The sequence below is a fragment of the Sceloporus occidentalis genome, unplaced genomic scaffold, assembly GCF_023333645.1.
Source record: "Sceloporus occidentalis isolate IW3139 unplaced genomic scaffold, rSceOcc1.0.p SCAF_507, whole genome shotgun sequence".
NCBI classification, from domain to species: domain Eukaryota; kingdom Metazoa; phylum Chordata; class Lepidosauria; order Squamata; family Phrynosomatidae; genus Sceloporus; species Sceloporus occidentalis.
The window spans coordinates 114,296-139,327 of record NW_028317487.1 but is presented as its reverse complement, the minus strand read 5'-3'; the positions used below and the strand labels follow the sequence as shown (position 1 = coordinate 139,327).

Here is a 25,032-nt window from a genome sequence, read left to right as displayed (position 1 = left end):
GCGCCTGCAGTTCGTGCTTCTGGAGCTGGAATGAGACTTTGGGGCCCCTGTGTCCTGGGGCTCTTCTGGGCCCTTGTGGCCCCAGCTGAGCCCTCGAAGCTCAGCATCCCCAAGGTGCTCCTGCCCTTCACTCGGGGCAACAAGATCAACTTCACCCTGGAAGTCACAGAGGGCTGCTACAGATGGTGAGTGAGCCGGAGAGGAGGACAGCCAGGGGCCACAGTGTCACCAAGCATAAACTACAAACATCCCAACATTCACTTCACATTATACATACACTATGTATGTGTGTATATATATATATATATATATATATATATATATATATATACCCCCCCCAGGGTGGCATATTTAGTTACCCCCACACGTCATAATACACAATGTGCATACCCAGGGGCAATGCATTTATCTCTCATACATTATTCATATACACAGTATATATATATATATATATATATATATATACACACACACACACACACACACACCGGCAGTATATACCTCCCATACATTATATACGCAGTATATATATAATATATATACCCAGGGGCAGTGTATATACCCCCCATACATTATATACACAGTATATATATATATATTTATACTCGCACACCCGGGGCTGTGTATATACCCCCCATACATTATATACACAGTATATATATATTTATACTCACACACCCGGGGGCAGTGTGTATGTACCCCCATACATTATATATATATATACTGTGTATATATATTTACACACACACACCTGGGGCTGTGTATATCTCTCTCACACAAAAGGCACTGGGGTTTATTCACTAAAGCGGGCGTCATGGTTAATGTTGTGTTATGATGGGTGAGGCCAGGGATCTTCTTTCGTGGCTGAGGTAACCTGGGATAACAGGCAGTGAGGCGGGTGAGATTTCGGGGCCCCAGGTGACTTGTTTCTGGTATCGTTGCCAGTCGCCATGTAATGCGCTGCTGGGATGTCAGACCGAACAAGGCAGTGAAATTAAAGCATGAAAGCAGCAGCGACGAGCCACGTTAACAGGATTATGAGTAGAGACGCCCTGGCCCGTATATATGTATAATGTATAATATATGTTCATGGTGGCGCATGGTTTTCGTCTCTTGATATAATGAAGCCTCACAGGAAGTGCTGTGGGTTTTAGAGCGGACGGATGGAGCGCATGAATCTATACAGCGCTGTTCTGGGGGCCGTTCAACCAGTGAAGCAATCTTCACTTTTAACTTTGAAAGCTGCAAGAAAGTGTTCATATATAACAGGCACCGCGGCCTATGTAAATTGAGTATACGGCACACACTGCTTGCTGAGCCTAGGGGACCCTCGGCACCAGGCACATGCTCAGCCTAGGGGACCTTCCGCACGCGGCACATGCTGCCTGCTGGCCTAGGAGACCTTCCATTCCCGGCACATGCCTGCCGCCCTAGAAGACCTACCACATGCTGCCAGCCCCCCTAGAAGGCCTACCACAGATGACACATGCTGCCTCCCGGCCTAGGGGACCTTCCCCATGCTGCTCGCTGACTGCTATAGAGTTTGGGAGTTGAACATGTTTAAGTCATGGATGTTCTGGTGGTTGTGAGGATTTGGGTGCCTCTGTCATCGTTATCTTCTCACCACCTGTTTCAGCTGTTGAATTTGACCTATGCCCTCCACCATATTTATCTGTTAGAAAAGCATACTTCCTCCCAGACTTCCACTTCTATCACCCAAACTGGGAAGTTGCACAGACCATGGTGGCCACAAAAACTTTATATTGTTTGGTTGTGCTTTATATCGAGCCATGTGGACACATCTATCCGGTCAGAAGTTTTTCTCGTTGACTTCCACAGGTTGTCCATTTGAATCGCCTCTTCAACGTCCGCACTTTCCTCTCTGTCATTGGTTACAGGATATTATTGAATAGTATTAAACATTCTTGTTTAAGGTCATCGACTCGTCCAGACGTGGCCTCTATAGAGCCTATAAATGCTGATGATCAGCAGTGTTCTCAGAGGGCCATAGTGCAAGCACGGGCAACGCACCCCACGCGGCTCACCAGCATCATCTTGGCTGAAGATATATGTGAGTAATGGCGGGTTCTGTTATCCCAAACATTAGATACGTTGGCATTTCTTGCTTTTTGCTGGGGAAATGAGGAGTGACTTCTAGAAGAATGTTGAGTCTGTTGTGGGTTCCACTGCTCTGCAGAACCAGGCATCTCTACCTCGGTGTATTACTAACCCTCCTGGGCGCACAACTCGATGCAGACTCCATTCCCCTTTCAGGGTTTGGATCCAGTCGTTGTTTAGTAATTTGATATTAAATCCTGAGGCTTTGCTGCATGTTGAATTATTAAAGGTTCTCCGTTTCCTTCTTGCAGTGTCGGGTCAGGTACTTCGGTGCGATGCCATCGTTGACATCATCACGGATATTCACATTGTGTCCACCACCAGGGAACTGTACCTGGAAGACTCCCCGTTGGAATTAAAAATTCAGGCTCTGGACTCAGAAGGTGGGGAGTCAGGGTAGATTAGAGAAAGTTTGGGTACCAAATGGGTAATGGGGAAAAATCCCCATTCCTACACTTTAACGGGCACACAACCAGGGGGCTTCATCATGTTAGACTCCCCACTTCCTAAACGCGTGCAACCCAATGAATATGATGGTTCTATATAAATCAAGTAATAGTAACACCGGAAGTGTTGTGTTAGCATGGCCGGACACGTGGTGGGGTTTTCCCATCATGTGTTAGCAGCCCTGTTATATTTTAAATGTTTTCTTGAGGAACGATTGTGTTTATCCACTTACGTGATATTTACCGGGACCCTTTGCAGGAAACACATTCAGCACCTTGGCTGGTTTGGTCTTCGAATGGACGGTCGTTAAGGATGCCGAGATGGATGGATTCCCAGATTCTCACAATACATTACGGTAAGAAGCATCCGCAATATTAATCTCCTTGCTTTACTCCTCAGAACTGTTTGCTATTCATATGTGATTAAGACAATGATCAATTACAGCTTCAATTACAGCAAATGTTGGGCATGGTAGGGGTCTACCTGGTCCAGCAGCAGACAGAAGGGTCACTTTCGGTGGGACAAACAGTGAAGGTCCAATCGTAGCGTACTTTGCTTTGAGCCCCACCCTGTGTGACCACCATTTCCCGGGGTGACAGGGCATTTATGTGTATAGGTGGGCTTTACGACTTAAACATTTTTATTAAACGGTGATAGCACTTCATGAAGAATCTTGCATTTCCATCAATAATGCCAAAACCACACACTTGTCCATCAGTACCTTCCGGCCCTATGGAGGGGCTTTAAACATTGTGTTTATATTTGTAGAATTCTTAGGTTTTTGGAATCTACTTACGTGCCTCCTTCCTATATCACTGAGATGGAGAAAGTGGCCAAACAGGGAGACACAATTTTAGTGTCTGGAATGAAAACGGGAAGCTCTAAACTGCGCGCCAGAATGTTAGAGCCGGTGTACCAGGTGAGTCCTGCCGCTGTACCGTCATCTCTTGTTTTAATTAACCAAAAAACCTTAATGAGACCAAAGCAACCCTAAAAGTGAATGGAGGACAGCAATACCGGCAACAAATACCTATACCCTTTAACAGCCAAAGCCACCAGCCATACGTATGGATCATAACGTCTTTGGGAATTAAGATTTTATTGACTTTGCGCAGTTTAGGGTAGCATTCAAGTGTCGGTGGCCTCGTGGCCCTAGTGTCACGTTTCACTCACGTGTCTGCTGATGAACAGTGCTCTGCTCTGGTGTCTGTTTGAATCTTTATTATCAAATTCTGATAGAATTAGTGGATGATTTCTAAAGGCTTGTTCTCGGCTGCTCCGTCTCCCCTTACGGCGAGGTTTCTTCTCGGCTGCTCCGTCTCCCCTTACGGTGTTACCTTTGTTGCACTTTATTAAATGAAAAAATAATGTTTTTTGATTCTTTGCAGAAAGTGAATCCTGCAGAGGTTCGTCTCCTTATTCTAGAAAATATTCTTCTTAATCCTGCATTGGATATTTATCTGCTCGTAGGAGCCACCGTACAATACAAAGTGCAGAAGATCAAACAAGGCAAGATCACAGGTCAGTCCTCTGATAAACTGCAAGTGCAGCGCATGCCTGGAAGATGGCCGTGGGTCTGGGGGGTTTGGCTGCATGGGGGTTGCCCCCCATTCCATAACTAGCAGCACAAAAATTCTGTTTTAGTCTGTGGATCTGGGGAGTCTGTCCCAGCACTTGATTTTCTGAAGTTATCTGATTCCGGCTCCTTTTTTATTAAAAGCTTTTTTTGTATATGCAGCCAGAGGCACCCGGTAGTCCGACACGCAGTCTTATTCTAACTCGTTTTCAGTCCAGTCACCTCTTTAAAATCTGCCTAAACCTGGCGGAGTTGTAAAGTCACAGTAAACTAAGCCCTAGTCAGTGAACAGAGACTGAATGGCCTTGATCTGGTTATCGCAGAATGTGCCGACAAAGTCAGTTTTGTGTTTTTGTTCCCCAGATTTACTTATGCCTTCTGATCAATACGTATTACAACTCAAGAACCATGTGGTGGCCCCCGGAGGAATCGTGGATGATCCTGTGGCTTTACTGGACCAAAGGACGACGACAGTCACTGCTACGCAGCAGGGTCAAACAAATATTCTTTTGCTCCATAAAAGTATCCATTTTATTGACCGCGTTCAGTGCTGCAACAGTTTTCATGGCAGGTGGACCCCTTTCCTGTGGCTGCTTGGGTGTTCCTGGCAGATGAAAACATCTCTGATCCTCATGGGGAGAAGGAAGGGAGCGTTTCATACAGATAAAGGATTCACAGCCAGGGACCCCAAAGGAGTCTGCGTTTACCAACACTAGAGCTTGCCAGAGTATTGAATGTCTCCGTCTGGATGTACCGTGCAGAGTTCTCTTTCTACAGGCGAAAATTACTGATTTATTAAACATTGTACAGGGCTAGTTCACTGATTAAATTAGAGGCCAGCTTGTTGAGTTAACTATGCACTATACAGGGCCCTACCTGCAATAGAAGCTCCTGGGGGGGGGTCAGGCTTTGTGATGTGCAGTGAAGTCGGGGGCACCTAAGGTAATAAACCAGCACCTGTTTCCTAGATATAAAAAAAGCTATCGGTATGGAATTTCTTGGTAATAACTTTTCACACAGGCTTTCTGTTCCTTACAAGCAATTCCTTCACTGAGATTTAGATATCCGAATGCAAGGATCATCCCGTCTGCCTAACGCCACCATCTTTGTGGTGGAAGCTGGATACTTAGGTTAGTGGATTGTTTTTGCGGTTGGCCAGACCAGGGGTTTCCTCATCTTTCCATGGAGGCCAGTAGAAGAAATCACAGCTTGTTCTCCAGCACTATGTGGCAGCGTCCGCTCTGTTGCAGTTCATACCCTGAACTTGCTTGGAGTCTGATCCTACTGTGTGGGCCAAGGTTTGAATGTATAATGGTGGTCCAAATCTAAGCAGTCGTGGCACAAATATCCATTTGGTCAGGGTTGTCCTTTTTTTGTCATAGAATAAATATATAACGTGTGAGGGAGTAAACGTACAGCTCTGGCTACTGGTTTGGATGTCCTTGGTTTTAAGGGTCCACCAAGACCCTTTCCATGAAATCCTAACTCCTTTTCATTACATTTTGCCCTCTGACACCTTTAACAGAACACGAGCTTTCTGTGCAGCGTCTGGGATTTTTTGCACTTTTTTCTTTGTTTTTATAGGGTTTACAGTCAATCCAGGAGACAGATGGGTCCTTGAAACTGGAAGATTGTATGAAGTTACAATTGATGTCTACGACAAGTCAAGTAGCAAGGTCTATTTATCAAATGTAAGTAGCTTTGTTTTAGGATGTATTCACTAAGCATGAGATAAAAAAACGTCGTCCTTCACCTGTAAAGGCTTCTGCTCCGTTTCTTGGTCGAGTGACCTAAGTCTGTGTCGTTTTCAGAACATGCGGATTGAGGCGATGCTGCCTGAAGAATACTTCGAGTTGCTTGAGTCGTCCCTGAACGGATCTTATCATCGCGTGAAAGCTCGGAAGAGCGGTCAGACCGTTATCGACGCTGCTCTGACGTGCATGGTAGACCAGGTGTGTCATAGCACCATGAAAACGGCAATACCTGGCGATACGCAATCCTATTCTTTTATGTGTTTATTCCATTTTCTAATCTGCAGTAAATGACCCTAACCTTTATATCCAAATTAAAAATTATGATGGAGGGGGGAAAGGAGTCTTTAATTGTCATGCTTAAATAATTCTTTGTGGAAAACAGTGAACTGGTAAAATGATGCATTGAAATAGAAAATCTGTTTTTTAATCTTATTTAATAGTGAAATATTTGCATAATTATGATTTAGGGTAACCTAGGTAACAAAGTTATTTACCTGTACCCATTCTTTTGCCTTCTCTTCTAGGATGGGGGAGTCCATGTTTTACAAAACCCAGTGAGAAACCAGCAAGAAGTTGAAATTTATCTCCCGGTTAACCTCTCCCCCAAGATTTTAGCATTTCCGTGGCAGCCCAAAGCAGGAGTATACCAGTACAAAATACAGGTACCTATGGGCCAGGCCAGGAGCCTGTGCATATGCAATATATAACCAGAAGCACAATATGGAGCAGGAGGCACAGAATACTCTGGACAGGGTGATTATAAGGTCATTGTCCCAGTACCGCCGGGCCAAAGAGAGCCTGCAGTCTCCCAGTACCGCCGGGCCAATGAGCGCCTGCAGTCTCCCAGTACCGCCGGGCCAAAGAGAGCCTGCAGTCTCCCAGTACCGCCGGGCCAATGAGCGCCTGCAGTCTCCCAGTACCGCCGGGCCAATGAGCGCCTGCAGTCTCCCAGTACCGCCGGGCCAATGAGCGCCTGCAGTCTCCCAGTACCGCCGGGCCAAAGAGAGCCTGCAGTCTCCCAGTACCGCCGGGCCAATGAGCGCCTGCAGTCTCCCAGTACCGCCGGGCCAATGAGCGCCTGCAGTCTCCCAGTACCGCCGGGCCAATGAGCGCCTGCAGTCTCCCAGTACCGCCGGGCCAAAGAGAGCCTGCAGTCTCCCAGTACCGCCGGGCCAATGAGCGCCTGCAGTCTCCCAGTACCGCCGGGCCAATGAGCGCCTGCAGTCTCCCAGTACCGCCGGGCCAATGAGCGCCTGCAGTCTCCCAGTACCGCCGGGCCAATGAGCGCCTGCAGTCTCCCAGTACCGGGAAGAATAGGCCAGGTCTCTCTGAGCCTCTGTGTGGCTTTATTGCACTCGAGTTATATTTCTATAACATCTATAAACATATCATTTATTTTATCTAGGCACAGGGTGGGAGTGGAAACTTTACATGGTCATCGTCAAACAACGAAGTGGCTACAGTTAATGTGAGAGGACAGATGACCACTGGCCATGATATTGGAGTCAGTGTCCTGCGCGCTCGTGATGTCCAGAACCCGCTGCATTTTGGAGAGATGAAGGTAGGATAATGTGCTGCTTGTCCCAGGAGCCGGCGCTGCGAATCTGCATGCTTTCCAGGACGCTCCAACAGGGGGCAGTGTTCACGTGTATTTTCTCTCCCTTTAGGTGTTTGTTATCGAGCCCAATGGCATGGAATTTATCTCTTGCCGCGTGGAGGCGCGTGTTGGAAACAGACTGGAGCTGCCGATAAAAATATTTGGCCTTATAGGTGGCGAGGATGGCGACATGGTGGCGCTAAGCGATTGCTCACACTTTGATTTGTCTGTAGAAATGGAAACTGCTGGTATTTATAAAGTAATTCCCGGTGAGTTTCAGAAGATGCCGGTAGACTGACAGTGGATTTTGTGCTTTCAGGAAAACAGTTTAAATCTGTTCATGTTTTAATGGTTTCTTTGTGACTGCTGGGAACACATAATATGTTTCCCCTTTTTTAAGGCTCACAAAATATGCGAAGTTTACCTGGAAATGTAGTAGTATGTTAAGCGTGCCTATTGAACGCGGGAGCTGCTTCCTGATTATTCTTCTCCATTTGGAGACATGATGAGGAAATCTCTTAATTCCCCAGTAAATTCCGCTGAGATGGATTTCTTTTCCATATTTCCAGGAAGACTCCCGCCTGGGAGCGATTCCTGCAGCGGGATCACGGTACAGGCAGAAGCTCAGGGTTTTACGACTATATACGTGAGCTATACCCACGGTCACGTCCACCTCAAAGCCAAAATTGTTGTGGCTGCATATCTGCCGCTAAAGGTAAGAGCTCGCAACTTTCAACTCGTTATCTGTCATTGTTACTGCAGTGGGGGCAAAATGGTGGCAGCGGGCAGGTGCATGCATACAGCGGAATATGCTAAATCAGCACGTAATAATAATATACTGATATCTGTATGAGAAGTAACGGCGATGGAGAGCCAAATACTGAAGGACGGGGGATTCCAGCTCACTTATCGCACTTTTCTAATTGCATGGAATTGGTGCCGCCGCACGGTATTAATTGATGTATTTACTCACCATCTTAGGCAGTGGACCCGTTGTCTGTGGCTTTAGTCACTTTGGGCTCATCTAAAGATATGTTATTTGAAGGCGGCCCAAACCCCTGGGTGCTCGAGCCACAAAGGTTTTTCAGGAGTGCGTCTGCCGAGAAGCCGGAGATGGCGTCGCTGTCCTTACAGGAGTCGGCCGTGTCCCGCAGTCACTCTCAGCACTGGCTGCGAACCGTATGCACCGACCTGGCCGAGGAGGTGAGGCCAAATAATCTGTAAAGCATGCGCGAGGATTGTCAGCTCCCATGCCATTGCATATGTTTTCTGCGATGGGTGAATCTCTGCAGAGTTCCAGAATGATGAAAAAGTATAAAGTACAACATTTATTACATTTTTACCCATTTGAAAGACCTCTATTCACACGTAGTATTTCCGTCTCCGCTGGTCTCGTGGGTATAATGTCTGGATAGGCAATGGATTCATCGCCGCGACTCCCGGTGTGAGTAACAGACGCTTTCTTTTCTTTAGATCATTTCTTTAAGAATTGGAAATCATCCTACAGAAAGTAACCCTTTCCCAGCCGAGGAGCTGGTCTCTGTGAAGCTTATCTGTGCATCTCCAGCAAGATTTACACTCACCCCGGTATATAAACTCGCACACGCGGACTTCACGTGTCCTCTGATGCAACAGAACAAGCAAGTGGTATGACCGGCGTCTTGTTGCTGAAATAGGGATGAATCTGTCTTCTGCAGATGGGTTGTATGTCTTCGGAACTTATAGAACATCGTATATCTATAGGTATTCAGAGGAGGATGAGACCCGATACACCACAGCTCTGTCATGGGGGGAATGTTGGGGTCTGTTAGAGGGACATATGTTTTTGAAGAAGTGGAAGCGTGTTCTACACGTGTTTATCTCTTTATGATGTCTGATTGGGCAGATGGTGGGGGAAAGAATGTTTTTATTTTTTGATTCCTTCTATAATCTGTTGGCCACCAAGTGCCGTGTTTAATATTCATTAGAATCTCACTTTCTTTCAGATTCCGGTCTCTAATTACCAGAATCAGCTGTTACAGTTGGCGGCGTATGACCCCCAGGGCCGAAAGTTTGATAATTTCAGCTCGCTGAGTATCGGCTGGGAATCCTCCAAAGGCATGCTGGCAAGCTTCGATTCCGCAAAACCCATGAAACTGGTTCAGGAAGAAGACGGCGCGGGTCAGATGAAACTGCACGGTATATTACCACCCGCGGGGGTATAATGCGATAGCAGCCGCCCAAACCCAGTGAAACCATCACCACAGGCCAAGATGATTCCCAGAAATGGAACGGGGAACACGATTATGGCTGAATTTTCTTTATTCTTCATCTCTTTCAGGTCTGAATACAGTTTACGTTCACCGTATTTCGGGGGCAGCCACCATTACCTCCAGAGCTGACCGATACCAGGAGCGTCATCTGCAGGCAGCTGGAGTCTCCCCGCCGGTACGTGAGCCGGTTACCCCGCCATGAACTTATCAGCAGATATTACTGGCTCGTGCCATTACTAATATGATGTTTTATATGTATTTGTGATCTATATCTCTGGGAATCTTGAGCTAGTTTCGTACTAAACCAGTGCCTCCCCGTTACTGACCCCCCTTTCCGGTGCTTTTCATTATCTGCCGCTGATTGTCGCGGCTCGAGAAGTCGCGTGTCCGGAGTGCTGTGTCAGGGGCTTCCAGGACACGGCTGCACAGATGCCTCTACATACTAATGTTCTTTAATAGACACCATGCGATGGCGGGAAATCCAAGCAAACGGGATGGCTTTGTTTGTTTTGCTGATTGTGATAGGATTTTCTGGTCTTGTTTTGAAGCACAGGACGTTCGCGCTCGTCTCTGCTAGTCTAGAGCTTCTTCTCGTAGAGGATGTGAAAGTGAATCCGAGTTCTCTCACCATCTATAACCATCCACGTGTTTCGGTAAGAGAGCCGCGCTCAGGGCTGCGGTGCAAACGGTCACCATCTTTTGTATAAATCGCCTGCTTCTCCTTAGAATAATTAACCGAGCGGTAACTGGACAAACTAAGTGTCAGCTCCGCAGCGCTATGTTCCCAGAGACATACGTTATATGGAAGGAGGCGATGCCCGCGCTGCGATTTTCTCGCTGTCCTTATGATCTCTCTCTCTTACTTAAGGCCGAATTCACGATTGCTGAGGGATCCAGGTTCTTTTTCATTAACAGCAGCGCACCTAGTATCGTAAAAACTGTATTTCAAGAAGTCAAAGGCACCATAGTGGTGAGTTCCAAATTATTGCATTTTTAAAAAAAATGTATTCCTGTTTCACATTTCTTTATGTATTTAGACCTTAGGATCAGTTAATCCACCTCTACTGCCTTCATGTTGTTAGAATCGATCTGAAACGTCTTTCTTCCTGCGTTTCCAGGATCATCGCTTAGCTGTAATGTAAGGAAGTTTCACTTTTTTAAAAAAGGGTGGTAGATAAGTGGAACAGCCCCCCAGCATAAGTGGTAGAGGGTAATACAGTGAGGGGGTTTAAAGATGCATGGGATAGACATATGGCTCCTGAATTTACGACTGATTAAGGTTTGAGTCTTTACAGCAGGAGAAATGGGCGACTAGACGGGCCGATGGGGGCTGATCTGCCTGTGGGTTGTGTGTCTGTATGTAATGTAACCTGTAAAGGGGCAGCTTCTTCTGCTCTTAATAACAGGCGTGTTTTCCCTGTAATGTGTAATGATGAAAAATGATGGAGCTGTAGGTACTGGTTTGTTTGTATTTTGCGTACTCTGCCGCAGTACCTGCCTCAGAACAATGAACCCAGTACTGGTGGATGTTCGTTAAAAAGAGGCCAGAAACTGGGTTTCTGCCATTCGGAGGAACGTGCGCTCGGTCAGGGCACCCGGAAGCTCCGTTCACTAGAGAGGCTTGCAGTCTGTCTGTTTGGGTTATCCCGTGCTGATTGTCACCTACCGCCTAAGGCCCTCTCGTGGGAGATGCTGCTATTAAACAGTCAGTAGAGGTACCCCTAGGCCCAACTTACAGCACCCTGTTTAGACCTTATGTACCCTGGTTCTTGGTTCTTTTGCTCTGAATTTTCTCTACTAACCTGTTGCCTCATTTGTTTTTCCATCCATTCCCCTCCGTGTTTGTCACCCACCTGCCCCCTGTTAGTCCCCCCCATCACATTGAGTGTAATGCCTTACATATTACCCATTGTCCAGTAGCACAGAGCCGGGTCTGGACTAAGTCACCCCTGTCTAGAACACTATTAGTGACTTTAGTCTCCTAGTTCCACATTGTATCCAGGTAGGTTTTAAATCTCTTTCACTTCCCGGCAGAAGGTGCTTTTTGAGATTTGCTCAAGAAGAACGTAATTTTTCTCCTTGTTCTTCAGGTTTACCCTTCGCGTGCTGGCGCTGTAAGCATCACGGTCTACGACCTGTGCCTGGCCTTGCCGGCACCGGCTGAAGTCGGGGTCCTGGTTTCTGATATTCTTCAGGTGGAAGTCAGAGTTGTTGATAAGGTTGGTCGTTGGACTTCTGCGTGGAGGACACCCATTTGGGACCTCGCTTGGGATGTTCCCTGATCCGAAACAATGTCCCCGTTTTATATTTTTTAGGTAGAAATTGGAAAAAGTGTAAAAGCTTATGTCAGGGTCCTGGATTCCGCCAAGAAACCTTTCCTTGCCCAGTACTTTGCATACATGAATTTGGAGCTTAGATCATCCTCTTCACACGTGTCCGTTAAGTGAGTATTTTTTTTTTTTATGAACGCCATCACCGTGTCACAAACGCGTTTATCAGGTTCAAAAAAACGAATCTTTAAGGAATATCGCACTTTTAACACACATTGCAAAATATTTTTTTTAAGATACAGGCCGTTTCCTGTGCTTTGGATTTATTTTCTAAATAACGAGTTTGCAGGAGAACTGAACGTTCACTCTGATGCCCTGTATGATGTATAGCGAAATCAGCGAGCCCCCCCCTGTATAATGTATAGCGAAATCAGCGAGAGCCCCCCTGTATAATGTATAGCTAAATCAGCGAGCCCCCCCTGTATAATGTATAGCTAAATCAGCGAGCCGCCCCCGTATAATGTATAGCTAAATCAGCGAGCCACCACCCTGTATAATGTATAGCTAAATCAGCGAGCCACCACCCTGTATAATGTATAGCTAAATCAGCGAGCCGCCCCCCTGTATAATGTATAGCTAAATCAGCGAGCTGCCCCCCTGTATAATGTATAGATAAATCAGCGAGCTGCCCCCCTGTATAATGTATAGTTAAATCAGTGACCGGCCCCCTGTATAATGTATAGCTAAATCGATGAGCCGGCCCCCCTGTATAATGTATAGCTAAATCGATGAGCCGGCCCCCTGTATAATGTATAGTTAAATCAGTGAGCCGGCCCCCTGTATAATGTATAGTTAAATCAGTGACCGGCCCCCTGTATAATGTAAAGTTAAATTGGTGAGCCAGCCCCCTGTATAATGTAAAGTTAAATCAGTGAGCCGGCCCCCTGTATAATGTATAGTTAAATCGGTGAGCCGGCCCCCTGTATAATGTAAAGTTAAATCAGTGAGCCGGCCCCCTGTATAATGTATAGTTAAATCGGTGAGCCGGCCCCCTGTATAGATAAATCAGTGAGCCGGCCCCTTGTATAATGTATAGTTAAATCGGTGAGCCGGCCCCCTGTATAATGTAAAGTTAAATCGGTGAGCCGGCCCCCTGTATAATGTAATGATAAATCAGTGACCGGCCCCCTGTATAATGTAAAGTTAAATCGGTGAGCCGGCCCCCTGTATAATGTAAAGTTAAATCGGTGAGCCGGCCCCCTGTATAATGTAAAGTTAAATCGGTGAGCCGGCCCCCTGTATAATGTATAGTTAAATCAGAGTACCATCCGCAGTGTATACAATGCATGTTTTGCTGCAGGGCTCTCCAGGAGAAGGTTGACAGTTACACCGCTGTGTTTGCCGTTCACGGTGAAGCCATAGGACAGACGAGCCTCATGGCGACTGCCACAGACAATGCCGGCAGCGCCATAGACTCCCCGACGCGGCCGCTAGAGGTAAATAGACAGCCTTTTGTCATGGCTGAGATGGCAGCAGAGACGCATGTTCTGTGAAAAAGTCACGTGCTTCAACTGAACCAATCACGTGGCTACCAGAGACTTATCAAGTATGCCGGCCTCCGGCGCAGTCCCAGCTTTATGAACGTCGGCAGCTAAACGCTTCAGGAATCTTTTCCGACGAGCCACAGAAACCTGAAAATGAACTGTGGTGTTGGTTTTTATCTGTTGTCTTCCTTATTTCTAGGTATTTCCTCCGTTTCGCCTCTTACCGAGGAAAATTACACTCATTATTGGCGCGGTGATGCAGGTGAATATTTTATAATTGGTAGAATGTTTTTTCAGATTCTGGTTTTAAGGATATTTTGCAGTTTGTAGAAACCAGGTTTGGGCCTTAATGGAAAATAGGTTTGATTTCGGTGGCTTTCCCTGGCCATTAGATGTGCTGCCCCCCCATTCTGGACAAATTCTACACGCTTGAAAGAGAGAGAGAAAAAAAGACACTGAGGGTCCCGCTCATCTCCCCCCTTAATACAGTCAGGTCACGGGGGAGCCCGAGGCATAGCTGCGGGAACGACGAGTCCGCGTTGGGAGAGGATTTTATCTACGACTTGATGAGCCATTGATATTTTGCAGATAACCTCAGAGGGTGGACCACAGCCTCAGTCCAATATAATGTTCTCCGTGGCCAACGAGAGCGTGTCGTCGGTAGACGGTAACGGCTTTGTGAAAGGGCTGTCTGTCGGGAACAGCTCGGTGACTGGCGTCGTCCAAGCGGCCGATGCCGAATCAGGAAAAGTCGTTGTGATCTCCAAGGTGCGGTTTTTTTCATCATATTAGAAAGCAGCTTGATGTGGAATTATTCTATGTTATTAACATGTTGACAGTAGTATGTGTGACTGGGTAGGGGGTTCCGCTGCTAGCGGCGGTGGCAGAGGGGCAGTTTGCTGCTACAGATTGAAGCATGGAGCACTGTCTGGCGGCACAAAGTTGGGACGGCGCCTTCATTTTCAAAGGTTTATTCAGCCGCTGACTATCATTATTTTATCTCTGGTTCTTTTTTTTCAGGATGAAGTGGAGGTGGAAGTGGTGCGGCTCAGGGCAGTCCGGATACACGCACCCATAACACGAATGAAATCTGGAACTAAGGTACAGTTAAACTGTTTAGGGCCACGACGCTGGGGAGCAGCTAGCGCCCTGCCTGTCACAGGCTTGAATAATAGCAGAGTACCTTAAATATATATATTGATATAGAGATATCATCGCACACACATACAGTGTGTGTGTGTGTATATATATATATATATATGTGTGCGTTATATAGCCGGAATTTGTCACTATTTTCAGTGCCGATATTGGGCCCTTTGTAAGTGCTTTGTTGCCCTCTGGTCCTTTGAGAGATACGCAGTTACCCCGCTCCTTTTTCTTCCAGATGCCGGTATACGTGACGGGTGTCACTACCGAGCAGTCTGCCTTTGCTTTTGCCAACGCTGTGCCTGGGTTCACGTTCCACTGGACGGTTGTAAAAAGGGATTTTCTAGATGTCCGGAGCCGCCATGATGAGGTTTTTCTCTCAATAGTCTTACAGCTTTTGATGCAGCCTTAGTTTTGTGTAAACGGATGTTTATGGGGTTTTTATGGTGTTTCATGCAGATATCGGTTGATCTTCCTGCGCTCTATAACTTTGCAATGAATGTTTATGCTAAAGATAAAGGAAAGACAGGACTGAAGGTTATGGTCCGAGCCACTGATCCGTCAGCGAAGCAGTTTTATGGCGATGCCGAGGAGCTCTCAGATGAGATAACCATTCAGGTGATTATACTGGCAGACAGTGTCAGTGATTTTACACCTCAGATGTGTGGGGTCTGCATCCCGCTGTCGGTAGTGAATCAGCAGCTGGGGTCTAGCTGGATCTAGCGAGTCGCTATTGATGGGTTTATGGGTGTGAGTGGTTTGCAGTTTTTACTGACTGCACCTCAATAATCAAACTACTTCTTTTTCAGGTGTTTGAGGAGCTTCATTTGTTGAGCCCGAGTGTGGATGTGGAACAGATCCTTATGTCTCCCTATTCAGTCTTAAAGCTTCAGACTAACAGGTGAGGACATGCGAACAGGGTTCCTCCATACAGTTACTGTATATGGTGCTACCAATGTTAATTACATGTCTGCTTACCATACATGTGCTTGTCAGGCACCAGAAACAGAGTCCAACATACCCTGTAATGACTTTGTTTGTTTTTTGGGGTCAGCAACAACATGTTCATTAAAAACCAAAATCACTTTATGGGGTTATGGATAACCCTGGGCCCTTTCTGACCTTGTGCAGATATGAGCTAAGAGCCTCCTCTGCCTCCATGCGTCGGCCAGCGTGGTTTATACATGTCAGATTTTAATAGGCTGTGTTTCAAACTATGACTGTTTCCATCTGTTTTCAGGGACAGAACAGCAGCCATGACGTACCGCCTTGTGAATGCCCCAAACCAATCTGCAGTGGTGCACGTGGATGATAAAGGGCTCCTTACGTGCGGCTCCCTGACCGGAGTCTCCACCATCGAAATCACTTCCCAGGAGGTGTTTGGGATCAACCAAACTCTTCTGGTGTCTGTCAAGGTGAATCCAGAATGTGTCTCCATGGCAGGGTTAGCGTTTACGTGATGTAAACTAAACTTTCCTGTCTCGTGGGCATTCCTCTCTTTTAGCTTCAGGCCCATACATGTGGGGCAGGGACAAGAAACCTGTAACATGTAATGGAGCTTCTCGTGACCACATACATGTGCAGCTCTGTTAGTTCAGTCCATTAATAGCGTGATAGTAGCTGCAGAGCTGAGCCCAAGGTGCCCGGTTTGCAGTTTCTTGGTGTTACATGAAGTGAGGCTTTGGGTATGTATTAAATTAACATTATAACAGGACACGAGACTTACCGATAATTTTTCATTCTTTCCGTACAGGTTGCCCCGGTTTCTTACATTCGAATTGTGAGCAGTCCTGTCCTTCAGATTGTTAATAATGAGCGTCTCATTGCCGTACCGCTGGGAATGACGTTGAGTTTCTTGGTTCAGTTTCATGACAGCGCTGGAGACATGTTCCACGCACAGAATTCGATGCTCAGTTTGGCAACCAACAGGTATGCGCGTTGTCGACTTAATGTCCTTCCCTCTTATGGTTCGTGTTCATTGCACTCTGTGCATTTCCAAAGTGGGGTGACCTGAACCCTAAAAACCGGAATATCTTTGTATCAAACACAAATGATGGACCTTTAAGTAATGCACAGAAATATATCACTTTTTGATCCAAATTATAGATGCTGCAGGTACTGGCTTTTATATTACTGAGTGCAAACTCGGCTGCTCGTGGTCAGAACGGTCGTTCTCCTAACACATTTCTGTCTTCCAGGGATGATTTTGTGCAGGCTGGAAGAGGAGCCACTAATAACACGTTCACAGTGCACACGATTAATGCTGGCCTCACTTTATTCCATGTCTGGGACACAGAGAACCCGGCGCTGTCAGATTATTTGCCCCTGCCCGTGGAGCATAGTATATTTCCCAATGTAAAGGAGGGAACTGTTGGAGATGTATTCTGCTTTGCCTGCCCCATTACCACGCAGGAGGGTAAGCGTGAAGTCACCTCAGCAGACAATGGCACTAGATTGTCCGTGGGCCACATTTAGTGTCCATCATCTGTGGGCCACATTTACTGTGTTCAGATCCTTAGGAATTTCCTTACCTAATTGTTGTTTGCGTGGAGTTCTCCATATGCTTCAGTACAGTGTTTGTGGGAGACACATCTGATGCAGGCCACATAACTCGGTGGACACTTCATGTAACGCGCAAGGCTTTGTTTACCCAGGGTTGGCCGGATCCTGGACCTCTTCTTCCAGTTCCGTACTTCAGATTGATCCCAAGTCAGGAGTCGCTTTGGCTAAAGCTGTGGGATTTGTGACCGTCTATTACGAAGTCCCCGGAATCCTGAAGACCTATCGGGAGGTAATGAATGCCCAGGCTGAGTCTGAGACACCTATCAGAAGGGAATGTCCGATTGCGAAATTGTACGGTGATACGTAAAGAATCCTTTGTTTTAAATATAAATCTTAGTTTTATTATTTATTACAGGTATTAATTCGTTCCCCACAAAAAATTAGAACCATGCAAGAAGTTGGAGAAAAAATCAATTTGCAAGTTGCAAAAACACACAGACTTCTTGTGGAAATTGGTGAGAAGAGGAACCTGAAAGGTAAAAGCAACGGAGCAGACGTGCGCCCGCTGGCTCAGCACAAGTCTTTGGCTGGATAGTTGTGACCTGAATGCAGCTTCGTCCTGCCCGGGAGCGTTTTTCCTGTAGTGTTCAGATTTTTGGGTAATGCGGAAGATGTCTGAGCTTAAGTGGCTTAGTAGAGGAACGAGGCCGGACCTCGTCACATCCGGGCTGTGTCCTGTTTCTACTTCATACCAAATATGAGGCCCAATATTTCCTAGAACTCTTTTAGTCCCGGGTTTCCAGAGGCTGGGCCAGTTTTACTTCCTACCCTCCTTCCTTACAGATGTGGGCAATAAGCAACTAAGTGGCCTAAGGAAGAGGAATAAAATCGTATTTATTGTGCCTTTGACGTTTTCAGACACTTTTGTATGTCGCGGTTATGAGCAGCACCATAGTGACAGGGTCATCATATGTTTTCTTTAATGAAAATTAAAAATTGTCTTTTTTTAGGTGAATGTTCCCCGGTGCAGATAGCAGCTATTGATGAACTTCATCCAGAAAATGTCCTCTGCTGTCATTTGCACTTCACTGAGCCCAACCCTGAAGTCTCCCCTCTGGAAATGTTCAGCGCAAAGCCCGGGTTTGATGCAGAATCTGGTGAGCATTACAGGTCCTCGGCGCTTCGCTCTTATCACATTTATTAAAAGCCTCGTTTTTCATTTGTATTCTCTATACAAAAAGCCGGTTCACCGGAAAGGTTTCTCTTGCGCTGTCATTTTGAGTGTAAGTGGATAGGAAGTTGTAATATTACTTGAGGCTGTTCCGTGTTAAAGGGACAGTAAAGTCTAAGCTCATGGCCAGAAAACATTGGCTATGTGTGACGTCTCTGCCATCGGCTGGGACTCAGTAAGACAGGCAGATTTTGGGGTGTTTTCAGGAAATAAATGTAAACTGGTTTGGCCCCCAAAGGCACCCTGAAGAAGGATATTTCTGTGTTCTTGCACGTTGCATGAAGCTTTGCTGACCCTTTTGTGCAGCCTACTGCATTTACTTATACATTATAACGCATTAACCCTGGTTATTTCTCTGACCTCTCTTCCTGTGCGATATTCAGGCCATTACACTTGCTCCGTCGTGGCACACAGACTTGCAGAAAGCCATCTTAGACTTCTCAGCATGAGTGATACATCACTAACCATAGTTGCTTCTGTACACGGCACTCGCCAATACACTGAACAGATCAGTGCCAGTGTGCCGGTTTATCCGGGCTTTTACGCCAGTCAGAAGGAAATTCTATTAAACAACCATTACACAACGAGCGAGCTGAAGATATTTGGACCTGTTGAAATACTGAAGAATTTAGAGGTGAGAATGGGGTATGCATGACTGAGGTCATATCAATAAAGGTGACACAGTTGGCAGAGATGCTGCTAATTATGTTTAGTTGATGCGGTGAATGCTGCGCTCCCTGCTGTTAACCACACTGGTGCTTCCCTGCTGCAGTAGGGTCACAGCTTCCATTACTTGATGGGCAAATGGCAAGAATTTTAGTACCTTGTATAAATTTGCAATATTAACAGTTTTGTTCACACACGTCCAGAGTCATAGAAGATCTTCTGCACTTGTGCAGCTTTCCATCTGTCAGCAAGAGCCTTCTCCACAATGTAGTTATTTTTCCAGGTGGAATCCGGATCGCCCGTAGTTACCATAGCTCAGAAGGAAAAGTTCTATGGGAAGCCCAGTTCTGTAACCTATGAAGTGGGTATAAAGGATGTGAGGGTATTAAGTCAAGGATCTCTCTCTACTGAATTGACCGTGTCCGCTCATCCGTCCAACCAAGTGATTTCTGTTCCAGTGACCATCGTGTCTGTGCTGGGACCAAAACTAGGTTTGTATAAATTCAAGCAGCAGATGTAATGGGGAGAGCCCCTCGTAAACCTCCGACTCCCTACTCTTTGCATACTTTCACTGGTTGAGCTGAAAGAGCCAGAGTCGTATTTACTTGTAATGACTGATGAACACGGGCTCCTCACTCCTGTGTTCTGGTCCAGAGTGGCCCCTAGACTGAAGTCTACTTGGCCCGTGACAGGTGGTTGAGAGTATGAGCTTGCAACGTGTGCCTTCTCCCAACATCAGGAATTTCTGTGCTTTTTCTTCAGGGTTGTTTGCAGTAGAAAACGGCTTCTTCCAGCATTTCGTCTCTTCGTACCAAGTCATGTTCTTCATGCTTTTTGCCCTGTTGGCGGGAGCTGCTGTGATTATAATAGGTAAGCAAGATCCAGATTTAATCTCGGTAACTAATGTGGTTCCAAAGCTAGACATTAACATTCTTCGATGTTGTTGTCTTTGTCCAGTTTTCTCACCCAAGGAGCAGATCAATCATCCAGCTTTTACCTCTAGTACCCCTCAGCCTTCCAATACCAGTGAGTATCAGGCACTTAGTCGTCATTCATTCTCATGGTCGCTTAGGCCTGAATCGTATCTTCCTCATAGTTATTTTTGCACTAAAACTGTCACCTGTCAACCGCGAATGCAATGAGGGGTAGATTACTGATACCCTGAGAGGCAGGTGGGTTGTTAGTAGGGATATTAGAGCATCTTGATGACCCGATTGGTTTAATGTCATGGATTTCTTTGTCTTGCAGGTTTAGTTTCCTCTTCTCCAATAGTTTATTCAGCTCAAAGATCTTCAGGGTGGAAGAAAAACTCTCCAACAAAAGTATTATGGAGTCCAGACTACGCTTCCAGCTAAATATTTGAATTTTCCTAAAACCACCTTGATTTTCCCACGTGTGCCTTTAAAAAAGCAACTTTGTTTTAGATGCTCTGGAGTGTGGCGTGATACCGCGAGGTTCTGCGCATGGAAACGAGTGTGTTTTAATCCAATAATCCTAAATGTGTGTTTCAGAAATTGCTTTACATAATCCAGTTTGATTTTATATTGTTTGTGTCTTTTAGGTTGCATTGTATTGTCCAATGAGAATTGATTTCTGTGAAGGCTAGGTGCCAGTTAGCCAGCCAGACACTTTTTGGGCTGGTCTATCAGTTTTGAGCCATACACGGTGCTATAACTCAGGTCCCTCTCATGACAGCTTTTGTGTATGTGAATTCTGTAAAATATTCTTACAGTTCTTTTGTTGTTTTGGTTGATGCCATTTCAGTTTAACTCAGGAATGTTCTGCACTGATAAATGTAGCCTTGCAGCGTGAGCCACACCATCATGAAAACATTTAACTGTGAATTTCTTGGAGATGTTCGTCGTGTGCCTTTAGGGACTCGGCGGCCAGCACTGAGCAGCTGGAGCATAATGGTCTATGGGAACGGGCGCTGTGCCGAATGGAAAAGCCACATCCCAGGGTTATAAAGCAATGCCACATTCTACATTTGGAAGAGTCTTAGTTCTGTGCTTCGCCTGCAACTGAATCTTATTGATTATTACAAACAAGTTTGCCGCTCAGTCCACAGGGCCCTGTGATTTGAGTTATATGTTTGTTTCCTCCATCTGTTCTTGCGCTATTATACGTATGCCTTCTTTGGGGCATTTTCTTGTTTTCTGATCAGTGTATGGAGCTGCTTTCCCAGCCTGAGGTTTCCTCTCCTTTACCATATTCACTTTCCTATAATCTGTGCACAGATCACTCTCAGCCATCAGCCCTTACGCCCGTCCCCATTAGAAGAAGAAAAAAAGAAGCATGCTCCCTTCCCCATGAGAAATCAACATGGTTTATGAAGGATGTTTAACTTAAATCGTTGCTCTGATAAATGTGAAATGTTATATATATATATAATATATATATATATATATGTGTGTGTGTATATATGCAGTAAATTCCCTGCGATGTCCGCATCTGAATGTAATGCATGCACTCATACTCCGGGGCGTATGAATAGTCATTGCAGACCTGAGTGGGGTGGCTGCAATGTGAAGGTTTTAGTAAAATGCAGAAAATGTGACCCTCCAGCGCTTAAGTGTTCTTACATTTAGTGTATCAGTACTTGAAATACCTGTAACCTGTCCTGAAAACCATTGTGATTGTGTAACCTTTCTGCGGGTAATTATATAACAGCATGGGGCATTAGGCCGTGTGTGGCTGCAGCTGCCACGTCCCCAGGGTGGCTGTTCCTCCAGTGCTTGGGGTGATTATGCCAGTTAGACCCCCCAAGCTTTTCCAGTTCCTCATCTGCTGTTTATTTCCATGAAGCCTGTTCTTGTACTTCGGCTTTTCTGCAAGTTTGCTCTGTAAATAAATATTTCCAATTATCTCCCAAAAAGTGTTTTCTCCTCCTCTGTGCGTGTGGGATGACACTCTGTCCGTACACACTTCATATCGTGTTTCAGGGAGTGCTCGGTATGATCCAGGCGCGGGTCAATGACATTTTGCCAGGTCCACCAAACTCTGGGATTTTTTTTACCGGGTAATGCAAGCGAAGATGTACTCGAAACACATCCCGGTCATCGAATTCTTACTAAACCGAAGGAGGAGCGTCTCGTGCCGCCTGGTCGTGTCTGTTACAGAGGGAGTTTGGGACATAGCCTGGGAGGGGTACAGAGTGGGAACCATGTTTAATCTGAGAGTAACTTTACGTTTCTCACATCTGTACGGTGTGTGTGGATTGCCGGAGGAGCAGCAGCGCATGCTGTGTATCCCATGCTGCATGCCATCTCGGTAGACTGATGATGGCTCATGGCTAAGGATACATCACAGGCTAGTCATGGCCGAAATCACTCCGTCCGATGAGTGTTTGTGGGAATGAACGCGATAATATAATAATTATATAATTCATATCATAATATTTAATGGGTACCTGCAGTCTGCTGTGATGTCTGCGACGCTGCTCATCCGCTGTGCTTCAAGAAGAGACCTTTATGGTCTGGAAAGCTTGCAATCCATTATACATCAGCCGATCAAGGTTCCAGGTTCCATTATACATCCAGCCGAGGCTGGAACACATATGAAACTACCTTAAAATGTGAACAAAACATAACATTTTGGGGAAAAAAGAATAAAATAACCAAAATAGTAAAAAAGATATACAGATCGACATGAAATAAAACATTTGTTGCATAAATTACAGAATTAGAACAAATCGAGATGGTGACGATAAAGCACAGACACATTGCACCTACCCAGCAGCTGGCATTCCATCGCTACCAAGATTGCCAGCTGGTATCCTGTCGCTGGGAGCCAGGGCCCTGTCCCTGGGGGCCACCCCATTCCCAGTCAGTATCCGTCCTGTCCCCAGTCAGTAAGCCCTCGGTTCCCAGTCTGTATTTGGGAGGGCTGGCAGAGCTTTCGATTTAAATATTTATGTCTGGAGTAACTGGGCCGCTAAGAGGATTGGCTCATTTTCTGGATCCTTTCTGTGGTCGCTCTATGCATTCTGACGCATTACTTTTGTGTTGTTGTGTTTTAGACCAGGCCCGATAGTGTATAAAGGCCATTGTTTTCTTCCATTATTATTATTATAGCTTCATTAGTGGGCTACTGCGTGTTCTTAGCCCACCATTAGTGCCCATCCTATTCCTGGTCAAAATCCCCCTGTAACCCAGACATTATCCCCCCTGTAACCCAGACATTATCCCCCCTGTAACCCAGTCATTATCCCCTCAGTTCCCGGTGGTTAACCCCCTGTAACCCAGTCATTAACCCCCCCAAGTTCCCAGTCATTAACCCCACAGTTCCCAGTCATTATCCCCCCAGTTCCCAGTGGTTAACCCCCTGTAACCCAGTCATTAACCCCCCAAGTTCCCGGTCATTAACCCCCCAGTTCCCAGTCATTATCCCCTCAGTTCCCAGTCATTATCCCCCCAGTTCCCAGTGGTTAACCCCCTGTAACCCAGTCATTAACCCCCCAAGTTCCCAGTCATTAACCCCACAGTTCCCAGTCATTATTCCCCCAGTTTCCAGTCTGAATACCCGACATTCGGTCAGTATCCCAGTCAGTATCTCGTCGTTCGCAGTCAGAACCCCGCCGCTCCACCCCTCCTCTCGGTTCCCGCCGCCGTATACAGGTCTCCGCCCGCCGTTCCCGCCTCCTGACCGGACTGATCCTCTTCAGCAGTTCCCAGTGACAGGAGACCGGCTCCCAGTAACAAGGTACAGCTCCCAGCGGCTCCCGGTGACAGGAGACCGGCTCCCAGTGACAGGGGAGTGGCTCTCAGTGGCCCCCAGTGACAAGGTACAGCTTCCAGCGGCTCCCCATGACAGGAGACCAGCTCCCAGTGACAGGATCCCAGCTTCCATTGACAGGAGACCAGTTCCCAGTCTTCCTAGTGACAAGGTACAGAGACCAGCTCCCAGTGGCTCCCAGTGACAGGAGACCAGCTCCCATCTGCTCCCAGTGATAGGTCAGCGGTTACCAGTGGCTCCCAGTGACAGGATACCAGCTCCCATCGGCTCCCAGTGACAGGATACCAGCTCCCATCGGCTCCCAGTGACAGGAGACCAGCTCCCATCGGCTCCCAGTGACAGGAGACCAGCTCCCATCGGCTCCCAGTGACAGGTCAGCGGTTACCAGTGGCTCCCAGTGACAGGAGACCAGCTCCCATCGGCTCCCAGTGACAGGAGACCAGCTCACAGCGGCTACCAGTGACAGGAGACCAGCCCACAGCGGCTACCAGTGACATGAGACCAGCTCACAGCGGCTACCAGTGACAGGATACTGGTGCCCATTGACAAGATACCAACTCCCAGTCTTCCTTGTGACAAAATATTGGCTCCCAGAGGCAGGATACCGGCTTACATTGGCTCCCAGTGACAGGACAACTACTCCCAGTGACAGGAGTTGTGTTCTCATTCACAGGGCACCAGCTCCCAGTGACAGAATACTGGCTCCCAGTAACAAAATACCAGCTCCCAGTGGTTTCCAATGGCAGAAGACCAGTTCCTCGTGGCTCTCAGTGACTGGAGACCCAATACAACTGGTTTCCACTGAGGTCCCAGTATCCCAGGCACAGTTTGGGGCCTCCAGCTTCTCTCCATTGGGTCTATGCTATGTGGGATGAATGAGTTAGGGTTCTGCAACGAAGGGGCCCAGACACGGGGGCCCAACAACCAGGAGAGTCAGCCAGGTAACTGGAGAATCGAGGCAGTGACCTTCACCCTGTAACCGTGACACTCATCCCGGGACAGTGACACTCATTCCGAGACACCCCCTGTAACACCTACCTTGTGACAGTGACTGACTTCTGATAGAGACAATCACCCCAGAAGTGATGCTCGCTCTGTGACAGTGACACTCACCATGTGACAGTCACAAAAAAATCCCAGGACAGTGACACTCACCCTATGACAGTGACCATGGGACAGCCTGGCCCCTATCCTT

General features: G+C 46.7%; 1 protein-coding gene across 1 annotated transcript; it reads left to right on the top strand.

The window, feature by feature from the left end:
* Nucleotides 1–30: 30 nt before the first annotated feature.
* Nucleotides 31–24,021, top strand: LOC149271458 (nuclear pore membrane glycoprotein 210-like). Its single transcript, XM_089507401.1, has 40 exons — nucleotides 31–185; nucleotides 1,935–2,071; nucleotides 2,370–2,501; nucleotides 2,824–2,920; nucleotides 3,334–3,484; nucleotides 3,954–4,086; nucleotides 4,505–4,663; nucleotides 5,203–5,271; nucleotides 5,726–5,832; nucleotides 5,953–6,093; nucleotides 6,420–6,557; nucleotides 7,301–7,456; nucleotides 7,563–7,761; nucleotides 8,062–8,207; nucleotides 8,474–8,695; nucleotides 8,966–9,139; nucleotides 9,478–9,670; nucleotides 9,813–9,919; nucleotides 10,293–10,397; nucleotides 10,613–10,714; nucleotides 11,835–11,963; nucleotides 12,060–12,187; nucleotides 13,375–13,510; nucleotides 13,758–13,820; nucleotides 14,147–14,326; nucleotides 14,579–14,659; nucleotides 14,943–15,074; nucleotides 15,164–15,322; nucleotides 15,514–15,605; nucleotides 15,945–16,119; nucleotides 16,458–16,633; nucleotides 16,903–17,120; nucleotides 17,359–17,495; nucleotides 17,622–17,742; nucleotides 18,217–18,363; nucleotides 18,821–19,071; nucleotides 19,387–19,594; nucleotides 19,881–19,973; nucleotides 20,061–20,129; nucleotides 23,609–24,021. Exons 1-40 carry the CDS (start codon nucleotides 31–33, stop codon nucleotides 24,019–24,021), a joined length of 5,931 nt encoding a protein of 1,976 aa, XP_089363527.1.
* The last annotated feature ends 1,011 nt before the right edge of the window (nucleotides 24,022–25,032 follow it).

What these genes read in the sequence shown, in the direction of transcription:
- LOC149271458 (XM_089507401.1), top strand. Translation starts at nt 31, where the DNA reads ATGAGACTTTGGGGCCCCTGTGTCCTGGGGCTCTTCTGGGCCCTTGTG. An exon ending in CAGATGAGATAACCATTCAG is followed by an intron (nt 15,323 to 15,513) that starts GTGATTATACTG and finishes CTTCTTTTTCAG; the next exon opens with GTGTTTGAGGAGCTTCATTT. An exon ending in TCCTGAAGACCTATCGGGAG is followed by an intron (nt 17,496 to 17,621) that starts GTAATGAATGCC and finishes TATTTATTACAG; the next exon opens with GTATTAATTCGTTCCCCACA.